The sequence below is a fragment of the Artemia sp. Qi Xiang Cuo genome, chromosome 3, assembly GCF_049724085.1.
Source record: "Artemia sp. Qi Xiang Cuo chromosome 3, ASM4972408v1, whole genome shotgun sequence".
NCBI lineage: Eukaryota > Metazoa > Arthropoda > Branchiopoda > Anostraca > Artemiidae > Artemia > Artemia sp. Qi Xiang Cuo.
The window spans coordinates 48,606,331-48,632,070 of record NC_142796.1 but is presented as its reverse complement, the minus strand read 5'-3'; the positions used below and the strand labels follow the sequence as shown (position 1 = coordinate 48,632,070).

Here is a 25,740-nt window from a genome sequence, read left to right as displayed (position 1 = left end):
AATCATAGACTCCAATATGGTTCTCCTACATCGCAAGAAAAGAAAAATTGTATTAAATAAAAATATTGCAGGCGGAAGTGCAATAACTAAAATATCCAAGAAACTCATGTTGTCATTTTATTATAATATATGTAAGGTACAGTAGCCGATTAAGGGACAAGTTCAAGTGTATTACGGGGACACTGATTCACTCCTGTTAAAAGTCAAAACAGAAAATCTATTGAGTGATTTGGAAAATGGCGAGTACATTAGCTCACGAATATACTACACTAACTGGGACGAATCCCTCTACCCAGAGCTAGTGAAACGCCAGGCCCCAAATCAATTGTTAATGCTAAAATCTGAAACGGGTAGCGATCTGATATCCAGTGGTGTGTTTCCTGGTCCGAAGGTATACTCTGTGGAAACGCACGGCAAGGATATCAAACAAGTTCGCAAGGGGGGTACCTACACACTTTGTAAAAAATAATTTCGACATGAGTGTGTATAGAAAATGTGTGGAACGTAGTTTGGTGCCAAGGGCGAAAGTCATGGCGATTCGCTCTTTACAATTTAAAAACTACACAGTTAGAGTTGAGAAAAACGCCATGTCTGCCATATCGGACAAAGTATATGTACTTGAGGATGGTGTTAAGGTACTACCACCCGTTAATTATTTATTTTCACCCCGTTTTTAATGTAAATATTACAGAAAACAACTCGGTCTAAAAAAATTAACTTAAATTCACTAAAAAAAAAAGTATAAATTGGGTGGGAGGGATTTTTTTTGGGTAATTAGGTTTTTTTTTATTCTTTTTTTTTCTATCACAATCAATTTTCAATGTGTGTGTGTGTGCAAGGCAGATCAATTTCCAGTATTTAATACCAGCCCCGGCCCGGGCCCCCCGCAGCGGGCCCCTGGTGCCGGGCACTTCCCGGCCCCGGCTGCCCCCGCGCCTGCCCCCGGGGGGAGGGGGGAACCCAAAATTTTAAATGTTGTAATTAAAAGTGTATGATATTATTTCACAAGTGTGTGCACATTAGTCCAATAAATGTTGTATTTTTTTTTAAATAAATAAATATAAAAAAAAAGTGTATTTATTTAAGTGTTTTTTTTTCTAGTAGCTATGTAAATGTTGTATTTTTTTATTATAAATAAATTAAAAAAGTGTATTTTTTTAATTCATGTTTAATGTGCCTTTTTCAATGTAGTATTTTTTTTTAAAGTATTGTCACCTTTTTATGTATATAATAAAAGAAAATATTATTCTTTATTCTTATTCTTCTTCTCGTTATTATTCTTGAACGGAGTAGTAGTAATAGGGAAATTATTTAGTCATTAGACAGCCATAGTCTACAGTTAGTTGTCCAGGTGAACTGTTGAAGGGAACATGTATCAGTTTAAAACTCCATTCAGATCGTTTCTGTGTGGACCTTCAATGTCGGGCAAAACAACACTCTTAACTAAAATAATTAAAAATTGTGATAAAATGTTTGTGGAAAAGCCGAAACAAATCTACTATTGCTATAGTATTTGGCAGGAGTCATATGATAAAATAAAAGCAATTGCTGCCACGATAGGGTTGGTGCAGATACAATTCATACAGGGACTTGATGTTTTCAGCATTATTGAACAAAACTCGTCGTTAATCATTGACGATATGGCTGAATCTATTGAACAATGGTCCCAGGAAATGCTACAACTGTTCACTGTTCGCTCTCATCATGAACAGATTTCCGTTACTCTGGTTCTACACAATCTCTTTCATCAAAGCAAATGTTTGCGAACACTTGCATTTAACTGCACCTACTATATCATCTACAGAGTTGTTTGTGATTCTAGCTCGCTAATAACTCTCAATAAACAAATCTACCCGGGAGCCCCCAAATTTCTGCTCTCAGCATACAATCGGGCAACTAATAGACCCTACGGCTACATCCTATTGGATCTTAATCAAAATACACCCGAGGATCTGCGTGTAGTCGTAGATATTTTTGACAATGAAATTAGAGTTTATCTCCCCGTGAACACTAAAAAGAACTATTAGTTGCTATCATGACACTGAAGAAACTAAATGAAAATAGATATTTGTTTTCAGTTCTAAGCACTTCAAAACCTCCGCTTAGGAAAGCAATACTCAAACACGGTCTTGAAAACGATTTAATTAATCTAATATCCGAACTTTGTTTAAATTTGATCGAGGTTAATGTTCAAGTGCCAGAAGTAGTTAAGCAACAGGCAAAGCAACATCTTTCCATTGTACGTACATTGGCCTCTAAAAGGAAATGAAAGAATTTTAAAATGAAACGACTTCTTCAGGCGGGCGGTAGCTTTTTCACACTTTTACTGCCAATAATAGCAGGAATTGTAAACAGTTTTCTCTAAAGAGAGAGAGAGAGAATGGAAAAACCCTATAAATTGACTCCAATAGAACTCGCTCTTTCACCCGTGGAACACTTTGAGAACAATCTGAGTAAATTCCTTGGTAATGAAAATACTAAGGATGATAAAAAACTGCTTTGACTTCAAGTTGCACTTCACCGAGTGGAAAAACACAAGTCATATCGCTCGAAGCCCACTGCTGCTGCTGATCCCAAAAAAGAATCATCTCCTCAGCATTCTGCTGCTGCTGCTGAAACACAATTAAAGAAGGAGGAAATGGATTCAATTGTATTGAAAATTGGAAATCTAATGCCCCACTCATATCGTGAAAAAATTACACGACTCCTAGCCTTTCTCTTGGAAAGTGATCACATTCAAGTTGAGAGCAATAGGACAGGGATTGTAATTCAGGGCAAGAGCTATAATCTACTTGATTTAATCTATGATATGGTAACAAATCGTAAAGGACTATTATCATTTGACACTCATCTATACAAATTTCCAAATATATTAAACTTCCAAAAAAGTATTATTGTCAATAGACAAATTCTAAAAAAATTTAATGAATATGCATCATCATCATCAACATCATCAACAAAAACAACAACATTCTCACTATTAAAAAATGAACTTGAAGAAGAAGATTTTAAATCAATTTTGGAAAATACTAGCACACCGCTGATAGCTAGACAAAAGCGAAGAAGCATCAAGTCATCATCACCACCACCAACGGCCAGTATACAAAAGGGTAGCGGTCGTTACACAACGTGTTTACGTTCCAAATGGTTGAAGATCTGAAAGGTACTTATGAAAATATTGGTGAGGTGGTGAGTTTAAGTTCCCCCCCCCCATTCTTTCCAGAGTCACGGGTGTTCGCACTAAAAATGGACAAGAATATCTATAAAATGAATCAATTTACACTCTGCATAGAAATCAGATACTTCGTGCCAATCAATATCGAAAAACTAAAGCCTTTTACCCATTGCATATAATGCAAGCAGATCTCCTGACTCTAGATGAACTTCAAAGACGTCACAATACACCATACAAGTACATTCTACTTGCAATCAGTGTTTATAGTCGTTATGCATATGCAATTCCATTGCGATCAAAGAGAGGTGTTGAAGTTGGTCAGGCCATTGAAAGTATTCTCCAACAGGATTCGTATAAAGAAATTCAAATCGATCGCGGTAGTGAATTTTTTAATCCCCATGTTGCAAAAGTACTAGAGTAATATAGTAGACTGCTCTATCACAGTCGCAGTCCTATAAAGGCTGCAATGGGCGAAAGATGGATAAGAGGGATTAGACTTTTAATTGTAAGATATTTTACATTGAAAAATAACCCTGCTTTTATTAGCTATCTTTATGAAATCATATTTATTTATAATAAACTACCTCATCGATCATTGTCCAACTCTACACCAATGGAAGTTCATCATTCTGATCATGATACAATTGACAACTTTCTTAAACAGTATTCCAATGAATCGTCGGCTGTCAAGAAGATGAAAAATAAATTCAATGTTGGTGATACTGTTCGAATTAATAGAACAACTAATGTTTTTGAAAAGGTGAATTACTTGTGGTCCACAGAACTTTTTAAGTTGGCATAAATCCTAGACACTAAACCGATAACTTATCGCCTGCGTGATACCAAAGATGAGGAGATTCTCGGCGGCTGTTATGACTATGAACTACAAAAAGTTAAAAATGCTAGTGAAATCTATCAAATTGAAAAGATATTAAAGAGACGTACTCGCAGGGGTAAGAAACAGTTACTTGTTCGATGGCTAGGATACAACTCTGATTTTGATTCTTGGATCGGTGTTGAAGATATTGACAATGCCCAATGATTTCTATGTAACTTTCATGTCCAACGTTTCCGATCCTCTCTACAATGACTTGAATACGACAAGTGATTTTTGGACAACACTCTCACCCGCCGTCAAATTTGACGATGCATATGAAGTGGCTCTTGTCGATAGTATTCTCAGAAATACCTATGACATCCTTAGAAAGAATCGTAAATATCAAATGAAAATTAGACCCTATGATTGGCTGCCACCACCAGGTGATCAAGAACAAATTCAAAAAATCAATTGGATGGATTATCCATATGTTGAATTACCCTACGAGGAGCTCACCTGTAAGAATGATTTATGTCGTACTATCAATAAAAGAATTTCTGCTCGTAAAAAAGGAGCTTTTCATTTCAACTATTCAAAGGAGGAGGGCAAGATCTACATTTGTTCACCTATTGCCAATGAAAAGGTTATTCTCAATGATAACCTAAAGGACGTTCTTGGCTTTAAGCTCAATATAATCAATGGTAGAAGTGCTGGAAACACTAATTTCATTTTTGCTGACTTCCCACCTGCCTTCTCCACGGACACTTGTATATTTCTCTACGCTTCATTTGTGGAAACATCTAGGGTTGGTAATCCAAATATTCCCCTCCTATGAGTTCTTGAACGAAAAACCAACCAAGAACATGTTCACCACTACAATATAAAGTATCTTCAGTATATTCCCGTAAACACTTCCTATTTGGAACTTTGTCAGTTAACACTAAGAACCGAATTAGGTGATTCTCTAGCGATTTCTAAAGGCTTAGCAGTGATTACATGTTATTTTCAACCCATTGTCAACGACGACGCTACAATAACCTAAAAAATGAACAATAGAAGAATTCAATTTGTCTGCCCCTATATTGACTTTTATGTTGGTGCTTTGAGTCCACGTCCAATAGGCAATGGATTGAACTACTACAAGGGGCGTACTACAATGTTAGGTTTTGGTCTTGATAGCTGGTATGCTAGGCAATTTTGTTCTGTACTACCCCTTGCCAGAAAATATCTAGTAACTGCTGCATCAAATTTTGCTGCCTCGACACTACAGGACTGGGGATCGGGCAAGAATTTCAAGGAGAGTGTTAAGGAAAATATTAGATCTTCAGCAAGAGCTGTTGGTCAACAATTAGATTCTCGACAAAATTGGTAGGGATTGAAAAAGGAAGCGTTTGCGTCATTCACTTATCAGTCTCAACCCAGGTATGAAGCAAAGGACATCAACAAAGACTTTGAGAAATCAAACAATGAAGGCCAATAAGCAACAGAGGAAGAAAAAGAAAAAGATTGTTAGATCAAACAAGAATTTCGTCTCTTAAGATGACTTATCTCCCCCCCCGGGAATCATATCCATCAATCAGGTCCTAATTGAATTTATTCAATGCTGAAAATGTTGATGTCAGCTTCAAGTATGGCTACTATGAACAGTTTCATCCCCAACAACCAATATTTGAAAATATACAATTTCAAATAATTTTCATTTAATGCTAGTTAATCGACTTTTCGTCATAATTTATTGATCTTTATTTCGTGATTAGGAATAAAAAAGATACTACGTGTCAAAACGCTGTTAATGGTCTCTCCCACGACAAATTTATCTTACACAACCTGTTCAAACAAATTAATGTATTTATTAATGGAACATTGGTGAGCACTAGCAATAATTTATCAAACTATGCAAGCTTCATACAATTTATTATGATGACGCCAAACGCGTATAAGTAGATGAGAGGACAATCGCTGGGCTATGAATATCGAACAGGTGTTGATACTGACGGTGAGTTGACTACTGCAGTGACCCAGGAGTATCATCTGGTTGTGAAATTAAATCATGATATATTCAATATATACCAATGTATACCCCACAATGTCAATATTGACATAAAGTTACAGATGGCCCCATCGAATTTAATTTTGAGAAAAACACTTCCTGCAGCACCCGATGCAAATGTCATTATCAAATCGGCAATTCTCCACGTCCGAAAACAACAAGTTATGAGCTCTGTTGCATTGGCAGTGGAGAAGCTAAGAGCCAATGGTAACAACATTAAACTTCTTGTCCCCCATACAATCACCAATCACCGTCAAATTGCCACCGGTTCTAGTAGCTATAGCTATTCATCATTTATCAATGGAGAAATCCCTTCAAAACTATTTTTGGCATTTGTTAAGAGTAGCAATTTCAGTGGATCCCGGCCTGAATCTCCCAACGATTTTAATTTTGTCGGTCCATCTAACCACTTTTATAAAGTGAATGGCAGTTCGCTGAACATTCTATCGTATGACAAAAAATACAATTAGACTCTGTATGAGGTATACAGAAAGTCCCTATATCAAGCTTCTCAATAGTTTCAGAATAAACTAATTGATTCGATGTTCTCAAAAAAATCTTTGACCCATTATTTTTGACTTGTCGGGCATACAGGATATGACCATAGTACGAACAGGGAATGTAAGTTTAGAGTGTACATTTGCCGATGCTCTGACTAAGAGTATCACGCTAATATCACTGAGTCAATTTGAAACCTATCGGGAAATCACACCCGATGGCAGTGTTCTACTACATCTTGCACCCTGAACACAAATCAAATAAACAATGCATTTAGTATGGATCCTGACAAGTTCCGGTACAAGTCCTATTTCATACTTTCGGACTTCACTGAAAAATTTCCATGTGTTAACAATATCCTTATAATTGTTAATAGAAGTCCATCAAGTTTGACTACCGGTTAGGGGCTAAGCACCTTTCAAACAGAAAAGAATATTGAATTTTTTGATCATCTTGGCCTATCGTATAAATTATACATTCCATACATCAGCAACTTTATTGAAAGAAGGGGGACAATCATTATTCAAAATCAACAAAGAGTACAGGATTTAACGACTTAAGACATGCGGCTTTCCGGCGAGTATCTTGTGCATATTCAAAAGTCTTGGTTACAACTGCCAGTAGTTTTTCGACATCTACGATGACTTACCTCAATTGAACGACTTTCTAGTTGAAATTATAATTACAACTGTTTTTAATATTGTCCTTATATCCCTAAAACTAAAATTTTGTAAAGATGTATGTGAAATTGTTTATTAATAAAAAAATTTATATACATGATAAAACGACTTTTCTACTCTTTAGATTTCATCCACTACTAGGTATTTGTCGACAACAACTGTTCTGGTTCCTCTTCCCAGAACAATCTAAAACCACGACGATACCAATCTCGTAGCAATAAACTAAAATCACGGTTAGGATTCTTTCCAATCATACCGGGATATGTACTCTCCCACTGCTTACATTTATCATAATGACAATTGGAGCATAGGTGACCTCTAGGATGAGAGTCACACACCTCTTCAAGACAGGAATTACAACCTTTAATTTGTACAACATATCCTCTATGCAATTTACACGGGTTGCATAATCTACACTTTTCATCATACTCCTCAATCATTGTGCAATTCTCACATGATGACCAGCTGCCCTGTGTGTACATACATAACTGACATGTATGGAACATTTTGTCATGTGTTAACGCTCTCACTGCCACAATGAAACTGAGTTAGCAACATCAAAAAAAATTGTCTGAGAGAGAGAGAGAGAGAGAGAGGAGTAAATCATCCTTGAGCACCATCTTTTTTATGAAAAAAAAAGTCCTAAATTTCTAAACTAATGTTCAAAAGCATATCCACAATATCATTTTGTCGTGTCGTGATCAGTATTTCAATAAATTATGTAAATGCATTTGGACCACAATGTAGAAGCTTCATACAATAGTCTAATGATGGAGAATCAGTTTTCATTATATCTACAAGCATTCCCCGAGAAAATATCTTCCTTAGAATAGACAACTCTAGAAAATAATCGTCTAGAATCAAACGTTTTTCCATATGAACTAGATTCCTTATGATTTGATCTTTCTCTAATCTATCCATTCTTTTTTTTTTTTAGTCATAACTCTATCACAATCAAATTCAGACGAAACAGAATTTATTTTTTAAAATCTAGGAAATATACACTTTTCTACTTTAGAAAAAAGAAAAAAATAACATTGATTTAGAAACAGTTTTATTGAACATAATTACAATAATAATATTCACTGAAGCATTTTGTTCTCATCAATATATTTCGATATGACATCTAACGCTGATCGGAGTTTATTTATGTGGATAATATTTACTTTTCCAGAAAAACATAGCTGCTCCTCCTGCTTAAATTTGCTTAATGATATCGCGTATCTCGCATACATAATGTCCCATTCAAGACATAGTCTAAAGTCAGCAGTTATTTCCAAAGCTACATTAGGTACTCGTATATCGCTGCTGCTGCTGCTGTCGGTTCCATTATTAATCTCCAATAATGTAAAGGCACCCCTAATTTTTTTTTTAACTAATATCCTTGCAAATAAACTATTCTCTTTGAATTCACTTCTCTTACTAATATGAATTTCAAAGAAAACTATTCCTTTTATTCAAATCCTAATCACCAATCAAGTTATACTCGTTCCTTTTGGCAAAGGTGTAATGACCTGTAGAATTGGACTACCAAAAAAACCTGTTTCGTACGGGGGCGGACGCAAAGTATATAGCTTCAAGCAAATTCCATATGATATTTCAAATTGCTATAGCTTCTATAGAAATGGTACCTCTTTGCAAATGACCCTGGTAACCCAATGCATTGAAAACCTACACACATATCCATGCCTCAGGCGTAGGTTTGCGTGTAGGTTTTCAATCTTATATGGCCTTACTACTGTGAATTTTCTGCTGGGGGATTCTTTACGGAAATAATTTTCCGTGGGAAGGATATTTCCCAGGGATTGACTTTCCAAGGGAAATTTTACACTGGGGGAATTTGCCAAGATTCCTATACAAAATTCTTTTTATTTTGCTTACTTTCTCTTTGCCGACTCAATTTTACAGTTGGAAATATTAAAGGGAAATATTTACCGGGTTGGAAGTGTCTAGAGTATCTTTCAGTAGGTGGGGAAATTTTCCGCGGGAGAAATTTTCCGTGGGGAAGTTTTCCACAGGATAAATTCTCAGAGGGAATTTTCTGCGAGAACACCGTTCTACTAAGGAAGAATTATTTGTGAGAAGAATTTCCCACGGAGTGGGGATTTCTGGCATGATTTTAAAACAATCAGAAATTAAAGTCTTTTTCAAATAAAAGTGGGCTAAGAAAAAACTTTCAGCCGGAATCGTCCGCAAAAAATCTTCCAGGAGTAATTTTCAGCTAGAATTGAACTGCCTGGGGAAATTTTCATGGTGGGGGGATATTTTAAGGGGGAAGAAATTTACATGGAAGGATTTTTCGTGAGGGGAAGGAATTTTCCATGGAGAGGGAGCCAGATTTTCCCGGGATTGTATGAGGGGACAGCCCCCTCATACACATAAAGGATTTTGGTTTTATACGGTGAAATTTTCGCCTTGGTGGGGTAGTTTCTGGAGGTGAGCTTCCGTTGGAAAATTTGACGCGCAGTGAAACCTTGCCGAAGTCGATATGCAAATTCCATTTTAATTTTTCATGGACGATAAGCCAAATTCCATTCTACTTTAGCTGAAAAACTTTCAGAAATCAAATAAAAAACAGGTTGTTTAACTGAAAGTAAAGAGCGACGTTAAATCTTAAACCAAACAGAAATTATTCCGTATATGAAAGGGGCTGTCATCTCCTCTACGCCCCGCTCTTTACGCTAAAGTTTTTTATTATTTTAAAACAGCTGAGTTGTGACAGAGAAGCAATCTTTAGCGTAAAGAGCGGGGCGTTGAGGAGGGGACAGTCCCTTTCATATACGGAATAATTTCTGTTCGTTTTAACTTTTAATGTCGCTCTTTAACTTTCAGTAAAAAAAAAAATTATTTTAATTTGGGGAAAATGTCGAATCTTATTGAATGTTCGTTTTTCAGCTAGAGAATTAATCCAAATAAATTGCTCTCCTTTCAGTATTCCATTATTTACGGAATATTTTCGGAATATTCGGTTCCGGAATTTAGACAAAGGCCAGAAATAAGTCAATCAACCACAAATCGCTCTGGGCTTTGTTATGCCAAAAAAAGAGACTGCTTCCCATGTGAAAAAGTAATTTTCCTTGTTGCTCAAGATGGAGTACTTAAATTCTCCTGTATGGGGTTTTCGGCTATGTTGACTTTTGATCTGACACCTTTTCCGGGGGGTTTAGCCTATTTTTTTTTAAATTTCCATGTATTTATTTTGGCAATAAACTGTTGACATTAAAGTAGCAGTTACTATTCCTGAATCGGCTTGAAGTGGCGATTCTTACTCTTTTGGTATTTACTTTTTTCCAACCCAGTTCTATTTGGTTAGAATTCGTTCTTTACTACGTTTCATGTGGTGCTGCAACCATGATGGAAGAGAGGTTATTAGGGCTTCATATGGCTAATTACTGGGACTAATATCCCTCCTGAAGCCTTGCATACAATTAGTAAAATATTTGCCCATTTTTTTTGTGCATTAGCCATTCATCTAGGCATAATTTTTTCCTTCCTTAAGGGCTCGGCACACGTAGCTGATTTCGGGAGCCGATTTCAGCAAGGGTATATTCCACGTCGGGTGATTATAATTAATGATGCTAAGAGGCGGGGCTTAGTGACGCTTTTCGGTGATTAATCATCATTAATTACGATTAATTTACGATAATCATTAAATACGATTAATTACATGCCTAAAGCTCTAAAGCCCAAGCGCATTTCTTGTCTAGAAAGTAATTAATGATAATTAATCATCGAAAAACGTCACTAAACCCCACATCTTAGCATCTTTAATTAGAATCACTCGACGTGGAATACACCCTTGATGAAATTGGTTCCCAAAATCAGCTACGTGTGCCTAGCCCTTTAAGGAAAACTAATATTAGTTTTTTTTAATTTCATTATTTTTGCAGGGAAAACCCTTCTGGCAGTAGTTTCGGTGGTCCCCATGCAGAGGCAAACGTAGCAGCACGGAATAAGGGTCGCGCAGACAGTTGGTCATTCATATACTATGTTTCGTTTCTTTGTGTCTTTGTTCAGCTTTACAAGTATCCGTCTCTGCTTCCCCTCATCTTACTTCTGGTTGTTTTGTTCCTAGCCAAGAAAGCAAGTAAGTTGTTATTTATTTATATATTTTTTGTTGTTGTTAATGGAATTAGCCTAAAATATACAGGGCTGTCTACAGCGTCATTAATCCGTTGGTTAAAAAAAAAAAAAAAAACGGAGCCTGTAAGAGCTTAGTTAAAACCAAAGAAAATTGGCTGAACTTTAAGGAGTCACTTGTACTATAATGCTAGGACCTTGGCCCTTTTGAAAAAAAATGAACTAGGTTTTTTCTACAAAATTTAGTTTTTGCTCTCTTCTCAGTGCCTTATTAAAAGTTTTACCCTTTTTTGATATTTATATTTCGTTGTAACTGTAGCTTCAATTGTAGGCTCGGCTTCTTAATTTTAACTCCAAGCTAATTTAGCTTGGAGCAAATTTAGCTCGGCGTCTTAATTTTAACTCCAAGCTTTCGCTTCAATCAAGGCTAACAAATTTTTTCAGTTGATTTGACGCAAGAGATGTGTTTTTAAGTCTAAATATCGTAATTGGGTTGCAGGAGCAACATTCAGGGGGGTAAGTGTCTAGCATCTGTATTTTTTACTAAAAGTATGGACCTCAGACAAAATGGATGGATAAGACTATAAATTTTGGAAAGCTGCGCATAATTTTTGCATTAGACCAAAAAGGATGGTTTTTGCTAGTTATTGCGCCGGAGCCTACGGTATGTGAGTTGAAATGGAATTATATACTCTATATCGGAGAAGACTCTTCGAAGTTATGCAGTCAAGCTTTCGTTCCATCGAGCTTTGCATCTGCTTTCGAATGGAAAGTTCTTTTCTAGCAGGCAAACAGGCAGGCACCAACTGCAGATTGAAGATGGGCTAAAACCAAAAAGTGCTTAAGATGTGTGACGGTTAACTGGCCCGCCCTTAAAGAAGCTAGAGCTTTCACTTTGCTCCTTTCTAAGTAGTGATGTTAGAAAGCTGGCCCACCGTAAGAAAATCAACTTTTGAAGCAAGACACATACATAATTTTTTCAACGATGATCAATAGTCCTTGATGAGCTGGTTGAAGTATACGACTTTATATAGCACTATAGCACTGACAGGTTCAGTGCTATAGTACAAAAAAAATGTGGTTTAATTTAAGAAAAAGGAGGGGCTTCCAAGTAACAATTCGCTGTTATTCCTTGGTCATCTTTGTAAGGAGGGGCTGGCCCTTTTTGCTAGCTGGTATACCTATTATTTACTTCCCTTGCATTTGAGGGTACGAAAATGTCGGTTTCAAGCCCGCTATGGAGAGGTTTAAGTAATATTACGTCGTTAGAACATGGTCATCTTGATTAAGGAATTAGAAACTTCTGCAATTTAGTTTACCTTTTATTTGGTTAAAAGAATCGGGAAAATGGAATTCAAAGACAAGTGATAGAGTTTTAACTAAGGATTGGTTGTTTGACCACGGTCATCTTCAAGGATGAAGGGTCATGCATTTCTACTGGCTGGTGTTAGCCTTCATGTTATATGTTCCATTTTGTAGGACGCCCAATTATTTTTCTAAGAAATGTATTCTCCCTTTTCCTAAATTCCCTTTTTTTTATTAACCCTTGTAATTCTCCTTTCGTAATTTCCCTTTTCTCTTCTTTAATGATTACATGGAAGTTGGTTTCATTGCCTGGTCAACCCTAGCTAAGTTCATAAAAATTCGATAGCTTTAAAATTCCTCTGGATAAGTCATATTTTTCCTTGGATTTGGGCTGAATCGGGAAATTAGCCAAGAGCTTCATGTAAAGGCTCTCCCCCAATCACTGTTTTTTTTAACTGTGTTATTTCAACGGATTGTTCACCCCCATCTTTGGTCTCAGACCGTAGTTTGTTTTGGTCGATTTCTGAAGTTGTATCTTGTGTGAGGTTGAGGCAATATGTGTAAGTTTGTGTGTAGGCTACATTACGAGAATATATTTTTGCCACATTCTATGAATCGGGTAGGGAACGTAGTAGTTTTCAAGTGGTATGTTCTGGGTGTGCCATCCACAGGTTTCGGTAGCAGTACTCTCGATATAAAGGACACCAAGGAGCTGCAATATCTAGGTTTTAGCGGTGTTTTATTTCCGGGTATAATTTTCGGCGCGGTTATACCTGCGCACGTACACACTCACTCAGATCAACTTCCCGTCGAGGTAGTCGGGAGCTGTTTTGAATCCTACCAAAGTGTAGCAATAGTTATTGGGGTTTATCCTAGATGCGAGTTCTTCTATATAATTTTAGGATATCGTACACAACATATGTTAGGCTATAACGATAGCCCATATTTATGCTTGCTTGTCTGTTGGTGTACAATACCCTCTACCTATACATTAACGGCCATTACGTCAACACTGGTGCTGGCTTTTGAGATTCATGAGTTTACCGGTTTGTAAAGGTTTGTGCTATGAAATTAATCTGTAATCCTAGTGAGATAATTTACCATTAATGCTGTCGGTTTGCGCGTTTACCTCAACATTATAGTTTTGAGATTGGCTATTGGCTTGCTGCATCTCTTCGACACGGTCAAATATAAAAAAGGCTGATAAATTTTAATTTTCTTGTCATTACTATTTTATGTACTATCATATATTTTATAATATATGTTGTTTTATTTATAATGTATAATATACATTTTGATAATACATTCTATAACAACAATATATATTTTGACGATAATAATTCATGTATCCACTTTACAATTTTCGCGTCGTAACAAACATTTTGAATACCAGGTAACAGACAGAAGATTGTTTATATATACATGAAATATATGTTTATATTATAGCTCCTTAGGCTGCCAGCACTTGCCATAATAACAACATCTACTGTAAATTCGGAATTTATTTTTTTAGTACTTAGACATCCTTTCGCTGAAGGATTTTCCGAATTCCTTTTCCTTGCACCAACCCTTGTGGACGACCGTAATTTCTGCAAAGAAAGAAAGGAAATTAAAAGAAAGGATAATGCTGGAGTTGTATATATATATATATATATATATATATATATATATATATATATATATATATATATATATATATATATATATATATATATATATATATATATATATATATATATATATATATATAATATAAAGCTTTCATGAAAAATAAAAATCTGGAATAATACCCGAGCCACCCCATAGTCACACCTGTTGATAAAAAATTCCAAGATTTCAAAAAATTTGAAAAATTTTGTCGAAACACTTTACTACAGAACTAGAAATTTAACTGGCTAGAAATTGATCAAAAAAGCTTGCATTAACACTACTTATTTCCAAGTAATTGTCAACAATATTTTGTCTTTCTCAGATTCGTGATAAAGATAGGATAACTGCTGTCCAAAGCTTCCATCTTTCCTAATTTCAAAAAATTGCAATAGGCGAGACGGGTAGAGAATAGGCCTGATGGGTAGACACCCATCAGGCTGCTAATAAGAATGACGGCAATACTGGAAAATCATGTAACCGGTTTTGCCTTTTCGTGCTTCAATCGTTTGAGGGAAGCCTTTGTTGATGGTATGGAAAAAAAAACACAAGGAACCAAAGTGATCCGAGTTTACCAAAGTGATACTTCTGGTACCGTTTTAACATGTGATACTTTTATTCAAAATTATGCCGCCTTTTACTAAAATGACTCTTATATAAGACTAACTTTTTGATACAAGTACCTCGAAACTTGTACTAATCTAGTTATATAGGTCTATGGCAAAGAGGCTCTTCAAGATTTATGATCAGTGTTTTTCCTTGATTTTAACTTCGCGCTTGTACTACAAAGATGGAAAATTGAAATGGCAAGTCATTGGTCTGATAAGCTTGAGTAAACACTATTTTGTTTCCAACTTTTGTTTATTAGTACTATGCCTTTGCCCCTTTTCCTCAGAAATATATTTGTTCATAACTTTATAATAAATATAGGAAAACTGCTGTTTCAAACATCTTTCCTAATTTCAAAAAATGATGGTTTAAATTTTTGCTCTGATTAGTCAATCCTACAGAATACAAATAGAAGTCGATCATTGATCAGCTCACCAAAATGTATACGGTATGAATCATTGGTGCTGTAGTCATGCGCAGTTTTTTTTTTTATTTATTTTATTGATTGAAACTGTTTATGGTTTCAAGTGTTTTGTATTATTTCCTAATTTGATAGTCATATTATATCGTTAAACATGACTACTTTTAAAATGATACTACGTAAGAAATTAAGATACTTTTTGCCCGAAACTTAAAGTTTTTATGTTTGATTTCCGAAGGGATAAATGCACAAGTGTGGCAACTAATAGGATCTTGCTGGGCTAAGGTTCAAAATGATGCTTGGACTTGGATTTAAAACAAATTAAATTAATATTATATTACTATTTTTTTTTTGGGGGGGGGGGGCAATTCAGTAAAAATTTTACGAGAAATCCTTTTGCTTGGATAAATTAAAGGTCGATTCGATAAAGGCTTATGGGACCAGAATCTAGTAATGTAGAAGAAAAAACAAAAAATTTTATAGAGAAAAAGTCATGTCAAAAATTATAATTGTTTTTCTAAATGTGTTTTTTTTTCTTACGATTATTTGTTATTGATTATTCTAAGAATAACGCTGAACCTTTCTCTTCTCTTAAATTATAACGTACAGTCACCATTGAAATCCAGTTAAAATTCAGAATAAAACTACTGTATTCGGAGTTAAATTCAGTGTCAGCTAACTTCTCTATAAAAGAGTATTCCAACATCAAAATAACGTACGTTTGAGGTAAACGTTAAACGTTTGAAATAGACGTTACTAAAATAGAAATGTTAAAGACAGGGTATCTTGCAAAAGTTCAATTTCTCTAGCTGGAAAATTTTACGCTATTCTTCCATAAGCATCATCAAAATAGCGTACTCACGGGGGGCTATTTTGATGACGGAAAACTTACTCTTGACATTTAAATTTCCGTACCTATTTTCAATTATATATTGTTTAAATAAAGTTAATATATATTAAAGAGAATACAAGAAGTTGTTATTATGCTTAAGGCAAATACAGTACTCATTAGATCATGCTTCACAGCTCTTGACATTGAGTTTTTTTTATTAATTAATTATATTTCAAGAGTAAGTTAGCTTAGATTAACTAATAGAAGATCTGTAAATTTGATGGTTGACAACATCTAGAGGAAACGTGATGATAAAATATAAATTGTACCATTAGATTCCTGTTTTATACTCTTTCCAAATATCATGGTCACTTTTCTGACAATCCACAAAGTTGACTATTATCCAGCCAATTTTACTTATAGCAACCTCTGATAGTTTTTAGCAACCTCTGAAACAAACGTTTATCATAATTCTCGCACATCCTATCTGGAATTGAGTTCCAAATTTTGGGCCCAGTATGACGGATGCTGAAACACGCTCTCGGTGTTGGACGAATTTCACACGAAAAATTAGATTTATGAGTTGTCGGGTAATTATAATAATGGCAGTTAGTTGGGAAACCCCCAGAAAAATCCGACGGCAGCATATCGTACAAAAAATCGTGGTAAATATTAGAAATAGAAATTAAACGTAGTTGGTCCAAAGAAAAAATCCCGCAAGTTCCGTAAAGCTGTTTAACTGATGAACTATAATCATTATTAAAAAGTATCGTTATTGAATAATTTTGAAATATTTTAAGAGATTAAAAAATAGATGAAAAGGTAGAAGTCCATAGAGAAATACAACAAAGGAAAACAATATTTGAAATTGGTTTTGACTGTGGGGATTCAAGACACCTCAAAATGGGGCCAAAATTTGTTCGTCTCCAATAGACTTGAAATTTGTAGGGTATGTAGGCAGAAACACGGGAACCTCAGTGAAGATAAAAAATGTTTGAAAACATCAATTTTATGAATTCTGAGCATGAAATAATTAGTTCTTTCGCTGATCTTGAAAATAACAGGGCATGAAATCAAGGCCGAGGGAACCTTAATAAAACAACAAATTTAGGAAACCAACGAGGCTGTATTTAGGCATAACGTCCCAATTTTTTAGACAACAAAGCAGAGCTCTCATATAAATGACCTTAAAATAATTTTTGTGACGTGAGTTTTTTTTATTTATACGAAAAAACGGTTACAGAAAGAAGAACTTCAAAAAATTCTTTTGATGAAACCGTCATCAAAGATACTTGTGTATTCAAGGGTATCTCGAAAATAGGGGACGGTTTCAGCCCTATAGAAAACTGAAAAATATGCAGCTTTTCAATCCTGATAATTAAAAAATCCTTCTCTCCATCCATATTGAATTTATTGTAAATATACCAATAAAAACTTAATGCCCAAAACTGCGGCTGATTGTACGTATTTCGACTGAATCTTCAAGTTTTGCCCAAAATTTAATTACAATTTCAGATTTTAGTTCCTAAGCAACAAAAAAAAAACAAAAAAAACAACAGAAAAACCTTTGCTTTTACTCCTAAAAGTAGCCCATAATAAGACTATATCAGTTAAAAAATGAATAGAATTAATTTAAAGAAAATCCATAGAAGTTTTCAAAGAAAAATAAAGAGCCATATTAAAACCTAAAATTAGCAGAACCAAACGGAAATTCAGTCGAGCTTAAAAACAAATTAACAAATTTGAAAAATGAAAGAAACCGAATCAAACTTAAAAGCTAAATAGTTGTAACTATGAATGAATATATGAAACATAGAATAAACAGAACTCAAAATGAATAATCAAGTCAAAATTGGAACAGACAAAAATTACCGCGAATAAGAGTAAGGCTATCATCCTTTAAAACCTCTAAAAGCCAGAATTTGCACTTAACCTTCAAAGACCAGGGAGTCATTGCGCTGCATTGAAATCAAAATTAAATAAATTTTTCTCTTGCAATCAAAACATTGAGAAATTGAAAATAGCTGAAAATTCTTGGAATTCATATTATTGTATTTTAAATAACCAATCTAGTTTCATCTGTCTGATATGCGGTAAATTTTTAATCATACTTTCTTCCTTTTAGTTCAACTTAAGTCATTTATTGATTGGTTGATTCAAGAGATTGCTTCAACAAAATAAACATAATGCTTTAAAAATTACCAATGTTTGTTTTAAAAATGTTATTTGAACTTCTGTTTTCTATATTATGAATGAAACTGAATCAAAAGGATAGAGTCACAAACTACTACTGCTACTAACAAGTCACTGCAACATCAAGCCTTCTGACGCCAACACAGCTACGCAAGCTCATTCTTCATCCCAGTCTGTTTAAACTCTCCCTCTTGACACCCTCCCAGGAAGTTCCCATCTCCCTTAAATCTTTCCTAACAACATCCTCCCACCCCAATCAAGGACGAACTACTTTTCGTTTAGCTCTAGACGGTTGGCCGAGAATCTTTGGGAATCTGTCATCCTTCATCTGCAGGACATGTCATAGTCATCTCAGACTTTCTCTCATTATAGCCCTTGAAAGCGAGATTGAACCCCATTTTTCGTACAGCTTATTGTTTAAAATACGGTCAGTCAGTCCCAAAACAATCTGTAGGCAATTTCTCTGGAAACATCTCTCCGATCCTCCTCCGTTTTTCTGAGCGCCAACGCTTCAGAATTATACTTGGCCACTATCATCACTGTAGCTTCAAATATTGTAATATTGGTTCATAGACTTATTTTCCTATATTTCCATAATTTTTTCAACTGTGAAAAAATACCCTGGGCCTTGGCTATTCTACTATTAACGTCTTACTGCACCCACCATCTTTACTAATAATACTACCTAGGTAAGTGAAGCTGTCCGCTTGATCAATCTTTTTGTTACCCGACATCACCTCTTAACCTTCACTTATTCCTAGTTTTAGTCTTCTTAATATTAATGTTCAAAATAATTCTAGCACCCTGAACTCGCAAAACCCCTAAAAGTTCATTTGCTTTGATCACACTTTCATCTAGGATGCTTAAATCATCAGCATAATCTAAGTCCTGGAGAGTTTTACTGAATATCACAGCTGTAATCTTTTCAAAAAAAAACTTTTTTCTTCCCTGTTATATTAATTACCGTGCTCTTCTTTTTGTTTCTGCTGATGCTTTTACAATAAAACTGAAAATACATGCTGTTTTCCGTAAAGCACTTATTTTGCTTGAAATTTTTTGTCCGTGAGGACGGTGATTCGAGTCCTGGTGTCGGCGTGACTCAGTAAGCTCAGACAGGGTTGACCCAGACCTAAATGGGCACCTGGAGAAATCTGGGGAAGGTAAACAGGAAGGGTGTGCGAAAGCACAGGATGCCTGGCCTCCAACCCCCAATTACACTTCCTGGCTGAAGGGCCATGAAACGGAGGTCAGCACCGCCGGTAAGGACTATAAAGTCCAATGCTATATTCCATACTTTTTTTTACTAATGACACTTAAGCCTTTTAGAGGATTTGAGAGGGGAGGAATATTGCCCTCCCCCCTCTTAGTGGTATATTGTTTGAAACCTTGATTAGTATTTTGATTTTATCAAGCTGTTCATGTTTTCTGTTGGTGTTATCAGTTTAGTTTTTAATTATTATATATTCATCCGTTGTAGAATCTGTTATTTTTAAGTTTGTTGTGGTTTTCATCTTATTTTCTGTTGGTTTTAAGCTTCATTGTTTCATTCATAGTAATTTCTGCTCGTTTTAAGTTAAGCATTTTATGGCTTTGTTTCTGCCCATTTTCAGTTTTATTGTGACTCTTTGTTTCTTGAATTTGAAACGTTTTTTTTTTTTCAAATTTATAATTGGTATGAATGGTAAGTCAACTGCGATGTTCAATCAGTTCGAAAGGATTTCCCAGATATTTTTGATTTCAGTGCTGTGCCTTGCCTTTCAGTGCTACTTGCCAGCCTTTTTTTTTAATGGAAGAAGAAGAAGAAGTAACTTCTGCTTTTTATATTTATTTTCATTCCAATGGTCTATACTTTATCGTCCATATTTTGTATAATCTTTTCCAAGCGTCGATGATACAAATTAAAAAAGGCTGAATTGCTTACGAAAGATTTTGCAAATTCAATAATATTATGCATTTGTTGTCATCATTTATCAGTCATCGATCAAAATTACTCAAGAAACTAAAATCAGAAAAATGCCATAGCCCTGATGCTGCCCCATGTCGAAAAACAAAACAAAGATCAAATAAGAAACCACAAATGAAAGAAGAAAAAGTGATTCAGGGCTGTCAGCTGTAGCATTTTTTTCTGGTCACAATCAACCCTGTGGTACCACAGTGGATTGATGCTCTGCTTTCCAATATGGGGCCAGGCGTTTGATTCGCGCTGTAGCAAGGTTGAGTGACAGGCTTGCTACATGGCCCTGTAAATAAAGGTCCAGGAATTGAAACGTTGTTTCAACGCCTAAGCGCGATCAATAGCTTTGGAGGTTCTTTATTCTTATCCTTTATCCTACATGCAACAGGGAAAATCACGGTTTTTGTTTAAAACGACCATTTTAAAGGAAAATCTCGAACGAAAGAGCAACTTTTTTTGGCCAAGTAGTCGCACGTTGACCTTACACTAAGGTTTAGCGAAATTTTTTCAGTAAAAATCGGCCGTTTTTTAGTGAAACCTAGTTTTCGTGAACCTGGGTAACCTAGAACATCGACCCACCCCCCTTTCCGTTGACTAGCGCTGTAATTTAATCTTAGTACATTTCGTAGATAAACCTGTCGCTGGACATTTTTTATTCATCTTTTTTCGTAAGTTGTCTTTTCAGCCTAAGAAAAAATTATTTAAGGCGAGCAAAATTTTGTCTTCCAGTTTTTTCTCAATTTCCTTCGCTTGAAAACCTTTTTCATTTCCCCGCTTTTTAGGCCATTTGTTCTTTTTACTTTGTTTCTTATCAGTCGTCACATTATTACCTCTTGTATTCTAAAATGTATTGTAACCTTGAGAACATTCATTGAGGAAAAATGAAAGAAAGAAAATAAAAACAAATATAAAACAAAGATGGAAAATTTGGAAAAATTCAGATACATTAACACCCTCAGGGGAAGAGGAGACCAGTGACTTTCTCTCTTCCTTCCTTAACAAACAACAAAAAAGTAAAATGTTTCACTTACATGACGAAAAACACAAATTAAAAGAAAGGTATTAGCGCTAATCACACGAAGGTTATGAACTCGTGTTGTTAAGGAGAAGGCTACAAGTTCTTTTTTCTTAGTTTTGCTTTTTTGATTTCAAGGTTTCTTTATAGTTTGACCTTTCGTCCCAATTCTTAAGAACGACTCCTGAAACACAAACACGGATAATTCGCGTCACAACTTTTTTTCAAAAGTACTAAAAAACTTTAGGGTGAAGAGAGTTGTATTGAGGGGGGGGGGCAGCTTTCCTCTTATATTTCTGTTTATTTCAAGTTTTAATGTTGCTCCTTACTTTCAATTGAAAATCGTGTTTTTTATTCAATCTATCATAAAAAAAGAAACGTGAAAACGAGAACAGGTTGCTGTGGTGTTGAACTGAATCATTTCGCGAAAGAAAAACATTAACGATTTCCCTTTGCGTTTATGTTAAAGTGCATATGAGTATGGATGCAAGAATTGTTTTCGTAATTTTTGGATATTCCTTCTTAATTGTAAGCAATTTACTTTAAATACCATGGACATCAAAATGAAATTTTTAGCCCCCTGGACCGATCATAGGTCTATTCATTACCTGAGTACCGCCATGTTCTTGGATTTTGAGCTGTTTCAAATTTATGAAATTTCACGGCTGCGCCACATTTTTATTAATGTTGTCACGTTGAAACGTGCAAATAAATAAGCAAACTTAAGTAGCTAAATTTGACGTTTTTCACATGTCAAAATTCAAACGATAACAATCTGTTACCCCCAAAGACAGCTAAGCCAACAAAGGAAAGCTGTACTTTCATAAACGGTTTTCCGCCTTTTTTTTTTTTTTTTTTTTTTTTTTTTTTTTTTTTTTACTGATTTTTCACCACCGTTTTCTTTTTTCTAAATTTGGTATTTGCTGCTACAGCAACTTCATAACTGCATAAGGAGGTCTTTTTCACTATAAATAGAATTCCCAATTTTTCACATTTTTGAAGTATATATATATATATATATATATATATATATATATATATATATATATATATATATATATATATATATATATATATATCGACTAAAGGAATTCAAACATATAGTATTCATTTTCACTGTCCTTTGTAGTTAAGGACAGTTCAATGAAGCTGTAAAATCTAATAATAATCATCAGTAACGAGAAAGGAGCTAGTGATTTGTTCATAAATGTTTCATTTTTTGGTGGTTGATGTTATGCCTTGTAGATCCTTCACTTAAATTTTAGGTTGATAAATTTTCATTTGATAATCTTTTTATGGCTTAGAATGAATTGGTTCGGTTTATTTCTCCAGTGCTTGAACATTTCCTGTAAAAGCTTTTGAATGGGTGTCAAAAATAAAGAAAGGCGCATTTATAAAATGTTTGTGTAAATATACTGGCCGTAATTTTTTTTTTTTTACATTTTTGCGGCGCCCTAGATGCCGCTAGCCCGCTATCAAGTTTTATCAATAGGATTTATGTATGTTCTGAACATTGTCTTGAAAGAATCAATAGATGGCTTTGACGGAACACCCTTCTCAGGGACTTCCATTACATTGAATAATGCACAATTGTTTTTACCTTCTAGTTCCAAGAATCTGCGAACATCATTTTCACATTCAATTTCGAACATGTTTACATAGGTTTTCCCATCTGACGCACATTTTCTGTTCAATTCCTTTGGTAACGTACATGGGTAATCTGTTAGAATCCAAACTTTGTTGTAGTTGTTGTTCGGGTAACCTGTGGTAAAAATTAAAATAAAATTTAGCCTATGTGTAACAACAAACGAGAACAGAGAGTATGGAACAATCAAACACTCGTATTTAGTTAAAAGAAATGATCCTACTTGGGGTAAATTATTTAATATTATTTACTCGAATTCGAAATTAGACCAATCGTGGGCGGGTGTAAAAGGGGAGGCTTAGAATAGATTGGGGTGGAGGAGAAGCGTGCGTAGCTGTGTTGGCCTCAGGCGGCTTGGTGCTGCGGTGAGTTGTTAGTAGTAGTATCCTGGTAGATTAATTACTTTGAACAAGTTTTTTTTTCTATTAATACTGACCTAAAGCCTTAAGAATCGGACTTTAGATCTTCAAGGATACAAGGACTTTAGATACCAAGGCTGTATCTAGGGGCTGGGGATTACCAGGTTTGATCCCCCCTCCCCCCCTCTTGAAATTTCGTCCGCTCGTAGAAACATACAAAAATACATATAAAAATATTTTTTATTTATTTTTAGTTTTTTTGCCCCTCCCCCCCAAAAAAAAAAAAACAACAACAAACAAAAACGGACAAAATCCTGGATACGCCCTTTATTGTCATGATGACGTAAGTTTTGCCACCTGATGTACATCATCTATTTAAATCCTTTGGTAAATCATAGGCCTACGGATAATGCGTGTCAGATTCTTTCGACGCGTTAACTGAATGAACAAATGAAACGCACAGTGTCCCGCCCCCAAGGGGGAAGAAGGAGTGAATTCACCTAGCGCTGACCTTGGTATACAGCTAAAATAGAAATTCAAACACCATGAGGAGGCGAGGGGAGTGGCGACCAGCGTGAAGTCTAAGTCGTGAAGGATCGGTGCAGGGGAGGGGCGTGGAACCCTTTTACGGGAGAAAAGCTTAAAGTTATAGTTAATAGGAATTTAGTTTAGTTGTTTTGCAAATAACTACGGGCGGATCAGGACATTATAAGCTGTAATGCCAGGTTAAATTACAAACTCATTGTATAATTTACATAAAGTCTATTTTTGCCATACTGTATTTTCTTTTTTAAAAAAATGTCCTATTTTCGTTTATTTTGCTTAATTTTTGTTTAACTTGTTCGATTTTGTTCAATTTTGGTTTAATTTAACTTAATGTTGATAAAATATTGCGTTCAATTTTTTTTTAATTTAGTTTTTTAGATTTTTGTTTTTAATAGACAAACAGATTGAGGGGGAAGCAAAATCTATGGCTGCTGCTGCGAGATTTTTTTTTGCAAAAGTCACGCTGATTTTTTTTTTTCAAAATAGGTTTTTGAGAAAAAAACGATCGTTTGACATCAGAAGGGGAGGACTCCTCAAACTTCAATAGTCACTCATACTGTTTTGTATCTTAATCATGGTTCTTTGTATACTTTCTTGTCGAGTATACTCCTCCTTACAAATATCCACATAACAAAAATGATCGTTTGATATCATCTATGATCTCTATATATCAGTGCAACTTTTCTCCTAATACTTGTTACTACCACCACCCCGACTTGAATCTACTCATAGCTCCAAAGTCCCAGAACCATTGGATAGAGTCTTTTCATGGTACCTAGAGACGGAGGGGGAGGACTCCTCAAACTTCATTAGTAACTCATACTTTTTTGTATCTAAATCATGTATCTTTGTATGCTTTCTTGTCGAGTATACTCTTCTTACAAATATCCCCCTAACAAAAATTTATTTGCACATGACTGGTATTGTATAGCGAAAATTGAAGTAGGCCAGTCAGCTTGGAGGAGTGGAGTCGCGACACTCTCTACGCGGCACCGGAAGTGACAGGAGCCTTAAGCCAAATAATTCAAATATCCTGGTAGGCTTCATCATACCATGAATGCACGTAGTGGGGGGGGGGGGTATTTCTTCCTTCTGAAAGACCTAAAATAGTGAAATTTTGGCGCGAAAAAGATGTTTTGGCGCGAAAAAGACTTTATCCTCAAAATACCCCTCCCCCTAACAGTTTTCGAATTTTTCGTGCAGGTTCCGTCGCACTATGGTTGCCCATAGTAGGGGGAAGGATTAGTTATACTTTCTCTCTGGGAGACATAAAATAGCTAAAACTGTAAAATTGTGGTGCAATAAAAATGAAATAGTTTTAGGCATGAAAGAACTTTTTTCAATAAAATATTTCCTATGAATGTTGAAACATTCATAGGCTCCCTCCCACATCCAGAAATATTTCCCATGGTGGATACCCTCCTGTACTTGATGTATCGAAAAGGGAAAAAAGATGTGCTGTATTACTTTTTGAGGATGCAAAAAATAAATTGGCATTATGATATTGCCTGCTTTTATTATCTTAGGAAATGTAATGGGGTACACCTGACTTTATTCTTAAATTACCCCCTTCCCCCAATAACGTTCCTATTCTTTTGGAAGGTTTCACTGTATGGTTGCCTTTGGAGCAAGGAGGTAGATTATTCCCCCTTTCTTGAAGACCTAAAATAGCAACAATTTTGGAGTAAGAAAATAAATGAAATGTTTTTGGTGGAAAAAATTTAAAAAAAAATTCCCAAGCCCCTTAGAATATTTAAATAATTTCTTAGATCACACTGCTTTTCCATTTAGGAAAAATTAAGCGAAAAAAGGGGTTTAATTAAAATAAAGCAGTGACAAAGAATAAAAAACAAACAACACATTAATTAATAAAGAAAATCAGAATATTTCAACTCCACATCCGGGAGCCTTTAT

General features: G+C 35.1%; 1 protein-coding gene and 1 long non-coding RNA gene across 4 annotated transcripts in view; one reads left to right on the top strand and one right to left on the bottom strand.

Moving 5' to 3' along the window:
• The window catches only part of LOC148954212 (transmembrane protein 245), a 193,955-nt gene that overhangs the window by 50,172 nt on the left and 118,043 nt on the right, over window positions 1-25,740 (top strand). For all 3 annotated transcript variants that reach the window (XM_089086045.1, XM_089086043.1, XM_089086044.1), the window contains exon 5: window positions 11,111-11,307. In XM_089086045.1, coding sequence (XP_088942171.1) covers window positions 11,111-11,307 — 197 coding nt within the window. The remainder of the gene's footprint in view (window positions 1-11,110; window positions 11,308-25,740) is intronic.
• The window catches only part of LOC148954214 (uncharacterized), a 12,374-nt gene continuing 487 nt past the window's right edge, over window positions 13,854-25,740 (bottom strand). The window contains exons 2-3 of the long non-coding RNA XR_016141500.1: window positions 22,877-23,038; window positions 13,854-14,194 (exon numbers count right to left, since the gene is read on the bottom strand). This is a non-coding gene — a long non-coding RNA (uncharacterized LOC148954214). The remainder of the gene's footprint in view (window positions 14,195-22,876; window positions 23,039-25,740) is intronic.